Raw genomic sequence first — 14200 nt, forward strand, 5'->3', positions numbered from 1 at the left:
ATAAAGTAGACTTTTTCCCTTCTTCCGACAAGTGGCAGGGGGGGTTTGCTGCCACGTGTCATCTTTTTGTCTTTTTACATTTTAGATCCTTCTTCTTTTAGATTATTGCAATTTGGTTCACTATTTTCTAATTATACATTATCTAATCCTTCTCACACTAACCATCATCATTTGAATTTTGCTAATATATTTTAATCTATTTTATTGTTCAAAAAATTGCAAAACAAATAAAGAAATAAGTAAAAAATATAAATGTACTTTAAATATTTAATTTATTCGCAGCTAAAAATAACATAAACTTTCGTTATTTTATTATTTTTTACTATTTTCTATTGTTTCATTTACAACTATATATTTATCTTAATATTAACCAAACTAAAGCAGAACACATAATTTAAACATAAAACCACCATAATCCCAGAGAAAAAAATGCCAAAGAAACACTAACTCAATAAAGGTCCAGAGCTCAAAGGCGATCAAGAACGAAAACTAACTTACCCCACTTTATCATAGAGTATCTTGGCCAGAACAATCAAAAGTCAGTAAAATGTAGAAATATAATCTTCAGATAAAGCAATCCCTCGAACACAAATGAGCGTGATCAAGGACCAATGCAAAGAACCAAGAAAGCGGGTTAGAGTAAGAATAATCAACAGAAGGCCAAAATCACCACGAAGCAGGAAGAGACATACATAACAAACGATAAGCACAACCACCAGCTAAGAGGTAAGAAGCATCTCACAAACTAAACAAGCACAAACAAGACACCTATGCCGGGGAAGAACCACAAAATTCTGGATAGAAGGGACCAAAGCTCCAAGAGTCTAATATCACACATTTATACTAAGGGAAGAAGAGAACAACATGAGTGAGGGAGAAATGAAGCCAACCCCCGAGAAACATGAGTCCAGACTTGAGACCAGAAACAATCTTCCAAATCTTTAGAGCATACTCGGAGGAGAACACTATCCAAACCTAGAGTGGCAAACATGGCGAAAGAGAGAGAGAGTCACAGAGACGCAAGCAGGGTTGAAAGCTGCAACGAGATGAAAGAACATAGCTGGAAAGGTAGACAAAACGAAATCATCAAATCGTGGAGCCGTCCTCGAGCTATAGAAGTCAGATCACCAAAAACCATATCTTGAAAACCAAGACGAGAGGGGAGTAACAATGGTAAGCCAACGACGAGGAAAACAACTTCAAAGACGACTAAACTCTGACTCAACCCAAAGAGATGCAGTTCCTAACATCAGCTAAAATCTAAGGAAGAAGAGGAGCATCCAATATTGCATGGAGTAGCCTAAAATGATGCGAGAAACAACCGCACAACTGGGAACTCCTAAACCCGATCTACAATAAATACCAGAAATCTCAAGGTGAAGAAAGCGATAAAGAACAAGAGCATGAGGTGAGTCTTTTTTGGTGATGATGAGAAACACCGCATACCAGAAACGTAAAGAAAATACATAGATGTTGAAGGCTCAATGTAAAAATATGGGAAAAAACGAAAACATCTTGAAAGTTATAATGTTCAAAAATATAAAAAAATTAAAAGAAAATTTTGACGCTGAAACCGTAAATCTTAGAATCAACAAATGCATAAATGCAAAGTTATTGAAATTCAATATATTTTTATATTAGAGGCTCACTTCACTGCTAACAAATACTATACAGACAAAACACATTATTAAAAAAACAAAGACAAAATATATTAACATATCACTATTACTACTACATAACACAATAAAAACACCAAATAACATTCTTAACAAATAAAAGTGATCACATAATTACATTATCCAAAAAATCATACTTTTAACAACAATAAAACAATATTCCGCGCGAACACCCCCTAGTTTTTTATATTTTAGTAGTTGGTCCTAGAAAAGTCATACATAAAGTTATGATAACATATAAAAGGGACATAATTCCCATCAAATAGGACAATATCTCCGACAATGGTTGATGCATTATCTAAGACACATTGGTAATGACACCCTTGTTCGATCTTGTGTTACACTTTGGTTTCTTCACAACTCTCTTAGAATCTTCATTGCATTCTCCTGCCAAAAACGATATGAAACATTAAAAGATAAAACACAAGTTTCCTCTCCAAAACAAGTGAACAATTAATTAGACAGGCTGAAAAAACCTCCATATAATGATTATACCTTTCTGACCGGGTTTGAGCCTGCAGAAACTGTGCTCAATCTCTCTACATAAGACATTGCAGACCTTAGCTTGAAAGACTTTGGTCTGGTCGCAAGGATCCTTGGCTACAAATGTGATGAAGTAAATGTACCCTTTATTTCTGTACAGATTTGTTTTCTCGACCTCAACAAATTCAAAACTGGTCCCCTGTTTTTTAGTTAAAAAAAAAATATATATTATATATTAAAATAAAAGTAATAAGAAATAGACAACTGAACTGAAGTAGTGTTTGGTCGGAAACAGGACACACCTCTCTAACGTTGTAATCCGCAACGGATTCCTGAGCCAATCTTCCGAAAAACTGCCTATCGGTTTCTGTTATTAAGGTTGAATGGCATTCATCAAGAAACGAAGGGTAGAAATCGAAAAGGCATCGGAACTTGGAAAAATCCACGTCAAATCCCTTTATTGAACAAAAGTAAAAACAATTTAGAAACTGCCGAATCAAATCAGAGATTCTGAGAATGTAATAACAGATCGAAAGAGAGAGAAACCTGTGACTTACTGATCTGTTTGTTGATGAGATTGCGCTCCTCCTGATCTGTGTACTTTGGACTCGTATTGTCCTCTTTCCCTCGGATCCTCTCCAACAGAAGTTTATCCTCCTCGGTCACTTCTCCAAAGATAGAGTAGTTAAAGCATGCAACCACGCATCTAGGATTTAACGGATCACTGATGATTTCGTAGTCTATTCTACTCGATGAAGCCATGACGAACCCTACTTCCGCCGTAACTAATTGTTCCCGTTCTCCCTCAAAACAAAACTATAAGATACTCTTTTTATTTTGGTTCGCATCTTACATTTAATAGCAGTAAAGCCCCCAAATTATCAGCTTATGTGAGATGTACCCCATAACTAGTTTTGAAATTTAATGAAAACCTCCCAACTATCCATTGGTAAAGTTTGAACCCATGGCCAACTCTGAACCCGTCAACTAAAATTGGAATTTTGTAAGATTGGATAACAACTATGGAATTTTTCCGTAATCTTAATTATCTTTTATTTTACATAGACTTAAAAATTAAGAGTTTTCTCTAAAGTTGGTACTTGGTAGTAAACTTGATATATTTTCACAAGTATATCATCTTTTATTTAATTGGTATATTTTTTCTCAACGTTTTGCATTTCATAAGATTGTTTTTAATTGTGTACGTTTATCGTAATTCAATATGAAAAACTATATTTTTAGTATGGTATTTAGAGTCACTCTTTATTTTATTTATACAACCTTCAAATCTTTAACTCCAGCATTGCTTTGAAAAATAAATTCTTTGTTAGAATCAGGTTTAATTATGGGCAACCGATAATTAAGGTCATCATCGATATGAACAACATTATTCTCTTATCATCGTTCGCATTAGTGCAACCGACCCACTTTTTTTTTTTGATAATCCAGGTATCTGGATTTTTCACTTAGTCCGACTATCTCACTGCGTCCAACCGGAATTGGCGAGGAAGGTCTTGGAGGCCAAACGGAAACTATGTTAAATCCGCTGTGACCGGAGCTCGAACTCGTGATGACGGGCTCCTCAGCCGAAGTTCATTTACCACCAGACCACGAGGCCCGGTTTTCCGACCCACTTATTTTCATCACAGCTTATTTTCTTCAAGCTTGGGCCACTCTTAGTTGTACCTATGTGAAACCATCTCGTGGAGTGGACACATCAGTTGAAATAGTCTTACAAAAAACACATAATGGTGGATGAGTATATCCAGTTCACACCAAATTAGATGCTTTTAATTTATTCAAAAACTTTCACGTGCATTATTCCATAATGAAAAGCGAAAATTTAAAATTTGTTGTGGCCTATGTTCATTGTCGTGATGTGCATATCTTCTTTTTCAAACTTCATGCAAAGCTTATTAACCGGTAAACAACTATTTTTCAGGAGATATATCATGTCATCATCATTCACGATGAATGGCTGCCAATTTTGCTCAAAATCATAAACGCAACAACTGAAAAGCATCCAACCATTCCCTTGTTTAAGCATATCACATCAATAATTTACAAAATCAGAACTATTAATCGTAGAAGGAAAATTACAATCAAACCATTCAAATCGGTGATTATCAAAAACTATACCAAACAAGTGTCAAGCATACAAAATCGAAGGATACATTGTTCAACAAAGTCCACAATTCTGTATCGTTTCATATTGTCAAGAGGCTATATCATGTTCTTCTTCACTCCTACCTCAGGCAAGCCTCGAAACATGCTCTGTCTCCAAGATCATTAGAAACGGGTTTTTGAACTCAAACGTTTGTTTGGAAGTATATTTTTTTTGTAATGTATGGTTTTGAGAAACATGGAATAGTAATGCCCATCAAGCTTATGAGCTCACGAGCCCAAAAACTCAAAACTCGTTTGTGATGATTATCTACCGCTAATTAATTATTGGCTGGTATCCTATCATCGTAAGATGTAAACGTCTGGACACAAAACAAATGGATAATTTTTTTTGTTATATTTTAGTAGTTGTCCTACAAATAGGAAATCAATCCCTTAATGACATCGGCACGCACGCTTGTTCGATCTTGTATTATACCTTGGTTTCTTCACAACTCTCTTAGAATCTTCCTTGCATTCTACTGCCAAAAACGAAATGAAACATTAAAACATAATCTCTTGCAAACACACAGGACAAGTTTCCTCTCTAAGACTTTCTACAATGTCTATAACAGACTTGAGATATGGTTATAGTACCTTGTTGACCTGGTTTAAGCCTGCAGAAGCTGTGCTCAATCTCTCTACAGAAAACATTGCAGACCTTAGCTTGAAAGACTTTGGTCTGGTCGCAAAGATCCTTGGCTACAAATGTGATGAAGTAAATGTACCCTTTATTCCTGTACAGATTTGCTTTCTCGACCTCAACAAATTCAAAACTGGTCCCCTGTTTTTTAGAAAAAAAAATAAAAACAAATATAATAAATAAAATAACAAGAAATGGACAACTGAACTGAACTTGTAATTGGTAGGAAACAGGACACACCTCTCTAATGTTGTAAGCTGCAATGGATTCCTGAGCCAATCTTCCGAAAAACTGCCTATCAGTTTCTCTTATTAAGGTTGAATTGTTTTCATCGAGAAACAAAGGGTAGAAATTGAAAAGGCATCGGAACATGGAAAAATCGACGTCAAAGCCCTTATTTAAACAAAAGTAAAAACAACCTAGAAACTATCAAATCAGATCAAATCAGATATTCTGAGAAGGTAATAGATCGAGAGAGAGAGAGACCTGGCTCTTACTTATCTGTTCGTTGATGAGACTGCGCTCCTCCTGATCTGTGTACTTCTGACTCGTACTGTCCTCTTTCCCTCGGATCCTCTCCAACAGAAGCTTCTCCTTGTCGGTCTGTCGTTGGAGACGTATAAAGCATGCAACCACACATCGTGGATCGAACGGATCACTGATGATTTCGTAATCTTTTCTACTCGATGAAGCCATGTCAAACCCTAATACCGCCAAAACTATTGTTCCTCGTTCTCCCTCAAAATCTATCTTCTCTATATACTTTTTTTTTTTATTTTGGTTCGCATTTTACAGTTAATAGCACTAAGCCCCAAATGTTTTAAATTTTGTGAGATCGTACCCCATATCTAGCTTTTGTAATTTAATGACAACCTTCCCAACTATTATTTGGTTAATTTTAAATTTAAATCTATCAACTAAAATTTTAATTTCGTTTTACCGGTTTCAAACAAAAAGCCTAGTTGTGGAAGACCCCTTAGTCCAGTGGTTTGACTAAGGGTTCATTAATATTTCTACACCAGGAGGTCTGGGGTTCAAACCCCAGAAAACGCAAATTATGCAGATCATGGAGAAAATGATTACAAGAGGTCTTCAGCATGGTGCAAGGGCGTATCATCGAACATGGATCTCATAGGGCGGCTCGAGCGATGCAGTCAGACGTGCATTCTCATATGATGGTAGAATTGTCGGCTGTAGAATCGTGTATGTAATATTTATCATCGTTGTAATAGCATAATTAATCAGACGTTAAAAAAAAAAAACAAAAAGTATAGTTCCGTTTCTTCTCCTCATGTGGTAATGTGATTTATGGGATTGGCTAACCACTATGGAGATTTGCGTTATCCTAAATTACCTCTTGTTCTACACGCAATTAAAAGTTAAGAGTTTTCTCTCTCGTTGGTTTCCCGCATGATAGTCAAAGTTACATTTGTGTTCAGCGGCTTCCCTCTAATGTTTATAGTAAACTTGGTATATGTTCTTCAAGTATATTATCTTTTAATTACCTTATCTTTTTTATCTCGATGTTTTGCATTGGAAGAAATCCATTTTTATAAACTTTTTTTAATGCCATTTGATACATTCAAATTGAATAAAGGCATATCCAAAACATAATATGAACTAAAGACCAAGACACACAACATATTTAGCTTAATGCGATAATAGTAAACACAACGTATATGTAATACATAAATTCATTCGATGTCCCAAGTTCATATGATTTGTGATCTCTAAATGATAATCATCTTCTTTTTGTTCCTTTCCTGTAATCAATTTACATATATTCCTAAATATTCTACGAGTGAAAGTATAGGTTATTCTGTGATTTTAAAATAATTCAATCAAATGTGACTAAGATTTATAAACTTGAAGACCTTCTCTTGTTCGGATGCTCAACAAATAAATACATGAAGGAAAATTGATCGTGCAAACAAATTCATTTGCGCACCAGAAAACTGATTTGGATTTCGGCCAGTTATACATATATAATATACTAAGCTTTCTCGATCCAATTTACTTATCTAAAATTATTCTAGCCAAGTATATTCAACTAGTAAGGCAAAGCTCAAAATGTATAATGCGCTAATATGATATTATCAAAGTAACCTAGAGTTATATAAAAAATATAATAAGAATATATAGAAATTCTCAAACTAAAATAGATTTTAATTTGAAGTGTTAACATTAAGTTTAAAATATTGTTGATAGTTAAATTTCCTTAATAATCTAGTAGATATAATTTAGGAAAAATGTATATAACATAAAATAAACTACCAATCTTTTTTCAATTCTTATTTATTTCATTCTCATTTTTGTAGCTTCTTTTCTTTTCCTGTGAATTATGGAATTGGACAACCATTCCACGCATAACTGTTCACGATTCTTTATAATCTTTTTCAATTTTCTGAGTTTATTTTGAGCTTTGAAATGCTCTGTTATTGATGTTATTCAATATAGGTTTGTTTGTTCTTCACGCTTACTCATTTTATCACACCTGAAACTTTTTTCGAAATTTTCTACATTGGCCAAACCGTCGATTGCTTGAGGAGGGTGAGGGAAGAGTATGTGAAGCTAAACCCAACAGAAATGAGCATCTCGAAATGTTGTGAGCTTCTGAACAAGATTATCGAGAAGATGATGTTAGGAGTTTTCAAGGCTCCTAAGACAAATGTTGTAGTATAGTGATTGTCGAACCAGTTCTGAGGGATATCAAAGCACTGAGAATGCAAGTACTCACTTAATTTAAGTGCAACCAATGATTTAGATGGGTTTTAAGCTATGACTAAAACTAGAAAGCAATAACAAAATGATATTTTCTTGACTAAGGGAAAAGAGAACTCATGGGCATATGGATTAGACCTTGGGTGATCAAGTATCGAACTAAGGATGGCAAATGATCAATCAAACTATCAACCTTAAGCCTAGACACAATTCTAAACAAGCTCTATGTCTAGATGAATGCTCATTTGCTAACATATCTCAAACATCAAATGTCTTTGGTTGAATAATATGAAAGCAATCATTACTAACAAGTCTATTAGCTATCTTAGCATCTTTAACAACAAATGTCTTTGGCAAAGTATACTAAAAGCCTAGGAGAGTTGTCTCAGGCATTTCATCAAACACCTTTCGGGTGGAAAATGCCTGTTGATCAACTTTTGAGTGGCCAACTCAGAAGATGCATTAAGAATACTCTACTAGCAAGGAACAAGAATGATCTACACTAAAACATCCTAGAACTAACCTAATCACCCTTAATCTCCCTAACCCATGAATTCAAAAGGTGATTACTCACTAATCTCCATGATTCCTCTTAAACCCATATTGGATTTCAGATTAATCATGTAGAGAAATCGATAAGAAATCAACAATAACACAAGAACATAACAATCAAAATCCAAGAGATGAACTTCTCAAGAGAGTTTTTGTGTATCTCTCCATAGATCAAAAGATAGTCTGCCTGGTGGCTACAAAAGATATTTAAAACATAGGTTTTTCCAAGTGCAAAACGTCCAAAATAAATTGCAAAAAGGTCCTCGGGAAATCATGATTTTCGGCAGCAAAGTAACGCGGAGCGACTTGCAGGTGTCGCTCCGGGAAGTCGCTCCAAGGCCGATTTTTGGTGTCTCCGGGTGAGAGGTCGCGAGCGACTTTGGTGTGTCGCTCCAACGGGTCGCTCTAGATCGGGAGCGACCTTGGTAGGTCGCTCTGAGAGGTCGCTCCAGGGTCATCTAAGACGGTTCGGAGTAACGAGAACGCGAGCGACTTCATGGCGTCGCTTTAGGAAGGTCGCTCTGAGAGGTGGGACACAGCGACTTCGTGATGTCGCTCCGGGAGGTCGCTCCCATGCTCTGCTCATTTAATGATCACCTATTTCACCTCCTTCGAGCTCCAAATGCATCCAAATGTCCCCAAGAACTCCATGTGGCACTCCAGTACCTAATAGAGACTCATGTATGCAAAATGCAACCTAAACATGTCTAAATCCTAATCTCTATGATGAAAATGTTTATGAATGAATGGATAAAACAATGCAAATATGCAAGATATCAACTCCCCCAAACTTGTTCTTTTACTTGTCCACAAGTGAACTTTCTAGAACTCATAGGGAGAGAGGTTTGAAGATGGGAGCTCTTAGCCAAAAGAAACACAACTAGAACTCAATTCAACATCTAATCCAACATGAGCACACTCTCTTATTACACTCTAGCTTCTCTAGGCCTATCTCAACTCTTTTTGCCCTTACATTCGTCATCAAGCATCCACACATTCAAATCAACCAACTCTCACATTCATTAAGCACAAAACATCAGGTGAATTCTTGCAAATGGTCAATTGGTCCAAATCATTTGGTTGGGTAGGGGAAGGCTTTTATTCAAGAGAGTCAAGAGGTTCAAGATATATGATCTTTAAGGTGGTTTACTCTCGAAACAAGTAGCCTTGACATTGCACATAATATATCTAAGAAAGAGACCAACTCATGCATACAATGCTCAATCTCCATTGTTCTACCCTTTTCCCAAACATACAAATCACACAATCATTCCCAATGTCAAAACCAACTCACATCTCTCACCAAAAGATCCTAAGAACATTAACTATTTCTCTTTGAAATATACAAGGGATTTTTCACAACCTCAAAACATTACTTAGCTCCTAACAACTTTGCTAGCCCCCTTTTTCTTTCTTTTTCTTTTCTTTTCATTTTTTTTTTTTTTTTTTTTTTTAATGGGGGCCAAGACTTTTCATAACTTGAGCTAGAGGTTTTTCTACTTATCCCATAAGACAATTCACTTAAACACAAAGAGTCATTTCTTTTCTTTTTTCATTGCTCCCAAATCATAATCACAACTCTCACCCCCACCTATAGCTAGACAATAAAGTGCCCAATCTAGCAAGAATGAAGATCAAGCATTGTCGTTCCCGATACTCTCAACATTATGCACATGTAAGACTTTCCGAAGAGGGCCTCACTCATCAAACAATGAAAGCTTAAAAGAAGGGAAATGTTTTGGGAGTGGTCTACCACTAGAGTTTGTCAAAATAAGATTGGCATAAAGGATGTGACAACTCAAGTGTGTATAGCCATGACTCAGTACACAAGGGACCATGAGCAAGAAGCATTAAGTTCGTTCAGTTCAAATAAGGTTGTAGTTGGCTTCAAAGACTGAGTTTCAGCAATCAACAAGTTTCAGGAAGAGTCTTCAAGGCTCGAAGCATACAAGTGTTTTTGAGAGGTGCAAAAGCTACTCAGGTGCAACGTAGTGTTCTTTACAAGGCATTTAAAGTCATTGCTCCCAATGCAACCTATATGCTCTAGACTCTCCTAGAAATGCCAATGATGCAAACTAAATGAATTTTTTTTTATGCAAATATATATGTATAATGCAATGCATGAGACTCAAATCATCAAAGCAAACGTGATCAAATACTTGGTACCTCCCCCAAACTTAAATGACACAGTCTCTGTGTTGTCAAGGAGAGAGAGATACCCAAAAAGAGAAAACTAATATGCAAAAACGAAATGGTATATACAAGGGAAAGTAGTGGGTTACCTTCTATGGAGAATGAGTAGAGGGAGATGCTCCCTCCTCGTCGTCCTCAGGTGGTAACTCTTCAAGGTGCTCATCAGTAAGAGTGCCCATCTCTTCAATGTAGAAGGCTTGCCCGAACACAGTTGGTTTCTTCATTTTCTCCTTGATGTCAAAGTGGAGAACATGCCCTTTACCCAAATGGAGATCAATCGTGCCCTCTTTCACCTTAACAATTGCTCCTGCTGTAGCTAAGAATGGCCTTCCAAGAATCAATGGGTCTTGAGCCTCCTCACCCATCTCAAGCACCACAAAATCTGTAGGTATCTCATATTTTCCAATCTTCACAGGTAGGTCCTCTAAGATGCCCACAGGGTACTTCACTGAACGATCAGCTAACACCAGAGAGAGTTTACACTTCTTGTACTGAGTGAATCCAAGCTTCTTTGCAACAGACAAAGGCATCACGCTGACACTAGCTCCCAAATCGCAGAGACATTTCTCAAATACCATAGGTCCAAGAGCACAAGGTAGTGTGAAGCATCCTGGATCCTCTAACTTCTCTGGAACATCAAGCCTTTGGATGATGGCACTGCACTCATGAGTAAGAATCATCATGCTTTCCATTTCCTTCTTCTTTGCAGCTACAACATCTTTCAGGAACTTGTTGTATTGAGGAATCAACATGAAAGCATCGATGATGGGCATTGCAACCTGAGCTTCACTCATTTGCTTGTCAAACAAAGCCTTGTACTTCTCTAGCAGCTGCCTCTTGAATCTACCAGGGAATGGTAGTTTGGGTTCATAGGGAGGAGGAACAAAAGAATTCTCACTTGCTGGAGCAAGAACTTCACCATCCTTCACTGTTTTCTTCTCTTCCCCAACCTTTTCTTTACCCTTGGCTTCCACAATCTTCTCCAAGATTTCATCATTGATTTTCTCATCAACAATCACCACTTCATCATCTAAGTTGATGGCCACCTCCTCACCTAGTTTCTCAGCATCCCTGGTGAGGGTTGTAGGAGGTAACTGCTTACCACTCCTAAGGGTGATAGCTTTGGCCTCCTTGGGGTTTTGGTAAGATTTTCCAGGTAGAGATCCTTGCTGGCGAGTCTGGTGAGTGTTCATGGAAGCAAACTGATTCTCTAAATTCTTGACTGTAGAAGCAAGATGTGAGAACTTGTTGTTGAGCTCATTGTAGCTCCCATCAATCTTGGAATGAAGGTTTTTCAACTCATATCCAACATGCTTCTCACTTCTAGTCTGAGACTCCAAGATTTGTTTCAGCAGGGTGTCAGTGCTGCTCTCTTGAGGAGCAGAGGAACCAGATGAGGGTTTTGCTGAGGTTGATAGCTGCCTTGCTGGTTGTTTCGAGGCGGATAACCACTCTGTTGGTTGTTGGGATAGGATTTCTGTTGGTAGTTGTTGTACTGAAAGTTGGGCTCTTTTTTGTACCAGCTACCATTGTTGTTGATGAAACACAGCTCTTCCTGACCTTCCAAACCCTCAACCTCATGGACAACATGTGGTGTATCTTGGCTTGGGTTACCAACAAAGTGCAGCTGCTCTTGTGTGGCTTTATCAGCAAGGAGGATGTCTATCTTATCCTGTAGAGCTTTCAACTCCTTCCTCGTCTGCTTATCATCTGTTCGACTGCTTCTGTCGTGGTCTCCACTGTAGACTGCATCACTTTTTACCATGTTGTCAACCAGCTCCTCTGCATCTTCCTCAGTTCTCCCCAAGAAGAACCCATTGCTAGCTGTATCCAGTCTGGCCCTGTACTTAGGAAGAGCACCACTGTAGAATGTGCTCAGCAAGCTCTCCTTAGAGAAACCATGGTGTGGGCATTGAGCTTGGTAGCCCTTGAATCTCTCCCAGGCTTCACTGAATCCTTCCAAGTTCTTCTGTTGGAAACTGGAGATCTCATTTCTCAGCTTAGCAGTTCTTGAGGATGAGAAGAATTTCTCCAAGAATGCTCTCTTGCACTCATCCCAAGTGGTGATAGAGTCGCTGGGTAGAGACTTCTCCCACTGACGTGCCTTATCCCCCAAAGAGAAAGGGAATAGCTTGAGCTTTAAGGCATCTTCGGACACACCATTGGTTTTTGACAACCCACAGTAGCTGTCGAACCTATCCAAGTGATCAAATGGGTCCTCCAGAGCCAAGCCATGATACTTGTTGTTCTCGATCACGTTGAGGAGTCCTGACTTGACCTCAAAGTTGTTGGCTGCCACAGCTGGTGCTCGGATTCCGAATCTGTGACCATGTATGTTGGGGCGGTCGTAAGTGCCAATGGGTCGAGCTGCCCGCGGTTGGTGTTCTGCCCCTTGCGGTGGATCTGCCATATCAATATCCAAGTGGGCCTGGTGTTCTTCTTCTCTTCTAGCTCTAGCACACTCCCTCTCAAAAGCTCTGATGTCTGCTACTATTGGAATTAGGTTTGATGGACCCCTGCTCCTCAAGTTCATACACCTGAAAGTGAAAGGTAGGTGAAGAAGAAGAATCAGTAACAAAACAAAATTAAAATGACTTAGTCCCGAACAAGTGACTAAATCTCAATGTTTAAATCTACTCAGAATTTGGCAACGGCGCCAATTTGATGTTAGGAGTTTTCAAGGCTCCTAAGACAAATGTTGTAGTATAGTGATTGTCGAACCAGTTCTGAGGGATATCAAAGCACTGAGAATGCAAGTACTCACTTAATCTAAGTGCAACCAATGATTTAGATGGGTTTTAAGCTATGACTAAAACTAGAAAGCAATAACATAATGATACTTTCTTGACTAAGGGAAAAGAGAACTCATGGGCATAGGGATTAGACCTTGGGTGATCAAGTATCGAACTAAGGATGGCAAATGATCAATCAAACTATCAACCTTAAGCCTAGACACAATTCTAAACAAGCTCTATGTCTAGATGAATGCTCATTTGCTAACATATCCCAAACATCAAATGTCTTTGGTTGAATAATATGAAAGCAATCATTACTAACAAGTCTATTAGCTATCTTAGCATCTTTAACAACTAATGTCTTTGGCAAAGTATACTAAAAGCCTAGGAGAGTTGTCTCAGGCATTTCATCAAACAACTTTCGGGTGGAAAATGCCTATTGATCAACTTTTGAGTGGCCAACTCAGAAGATGCATTAAGAATACTCTACTAGCAAGGAACAAGAATTATCTACACTAAAACATCCTAGAACTAACCTAATCACCCTTAATCTCCCTAACCCATGAATTCAAAAGGTGATTACTCACTAATCTCCATGATTCCTCTTAAACCCATATTGGATTTCAGATTAATCATGTAGAGAAATCGATAAGAAATCAACAATAACACAAGAACATAACAATCAAAATCCAAGAGATGAACTTCTCAAGAGAGTTTTTGTGTATCTCTCCATAGATCAAAAGATAGTCTGCCTCGTGGCTACAAAAGATGTTTAAAACATAGGTTTTTCCAAGTGCAAAACGTCCAAAATAAATTGCAAAAAGGTCCTCGGGAAATCATGATTTTCGGCAGCAAAGTAACGCGGAGCGACTTGCAGGTGTCGCTCCGGGAAGTCGCTCCAAGGCCGATTTTTGGTGTCTCCGGGTGAGAGGTCGCGGGCGACTTTGGTGTGTCGCTCCAACGGGTCGCTCTGGATCGGGAGCGACCTTGGTAGGTCGCTCTGAGAGGTCGCTCCAGGGTCATCTAAGACGGTT

At 38.0% G+C, this 14200-nt stretch overlaps 2 protein-coding genes and 1 non-coding gene across 12 annotated transcripts; 1 reads left to right on the top strand and 2 right to left on the bottom strand.

Moving 5' to 3' along the window:
- Positions 1-1748: 1748 nt before the first annotated feature.
- LOC106436489 lies at positions 1749-2960 on the bottom strand. Its single transcript, XM_013877462.3, has 4 exons — positions 2706-2960; positions 2462-2614; positions 2172-2358; positions 1749-2063 (listed from the first exon to the last, which is right to left on the bottom strand). The coding sequence occupies exons 1-4, from the start codon at positions 2919-2921 to the stop codon at positions 1975-1977; spliced, it is 645 nt and encodes a 214-aa protein (XP_013732916.2). The 5' UTR covers positions 2922-2960; the 3' UTR covers positions 1749-1974.
- A 1565-nt stretch (positions 2961-4525) lies between these two features.
- Positions 4526-6358, bottom strand: LOC125584196. 10 transcript variants are annotated; one of them, XM_048752276.1, is made up of 5 exons: positions 5463-6358; positions 5206-5272; positions 5051-5106; positions 4920-4963; positions 4526-4801 (listed from the first exon to the last, which is right to left on the bottom strand). In XM_048752276.1, the coding sequence occupies exons 1-5, from the start codon at positions 5603-5605 to the stop codon at positions 4719-4721; spliced, it is 393 nt and encodes a 130-aa protein (XP_048608233.1). In that variant the 5' UTR covers positions 5606-6358; the 3' UTR covers positions 4526-4718. The 10 variants fall into 10 exon arrangements, 9 of the variants coding, with proteins under 9 accessions (XP_048608233.1, XP_048608236.1, XP_048608232.1 ...); XM_048752279.1 differs by having other exon boundaries at positions 5206-5245; positions 5463-6356; XM_048752275.1 differs by having other exon boundaries at positions 4526-4804; positions 5463-6356.
- Positions 6359-12326: 5968 nt separating this feature from the next.
- LOC125584658 lies at positions 12327-12433 on the top strand. Its single transcript, XR_007321568.1, has one exon. It is a non-coding gene; the product is annotated as a small nucleolar RNA R71 (small nucleolar RNA).
- Positions 12434-14200: the final 1767 nt, after the last annotated feature.

This window comes from Brassica napus, chromosome C3 (assembly GCF_020379485.1).
Source record: "Brassica napus cultivar Da-Ae chromosome C3, Da-Ae, whole genome shotgun sequence".
NCBI lineage: Eukaryota > Viridiplantae > Streptophyta > Magnoliopsida > Brassicales > Brassicaceae > Brassica > Brassica napus.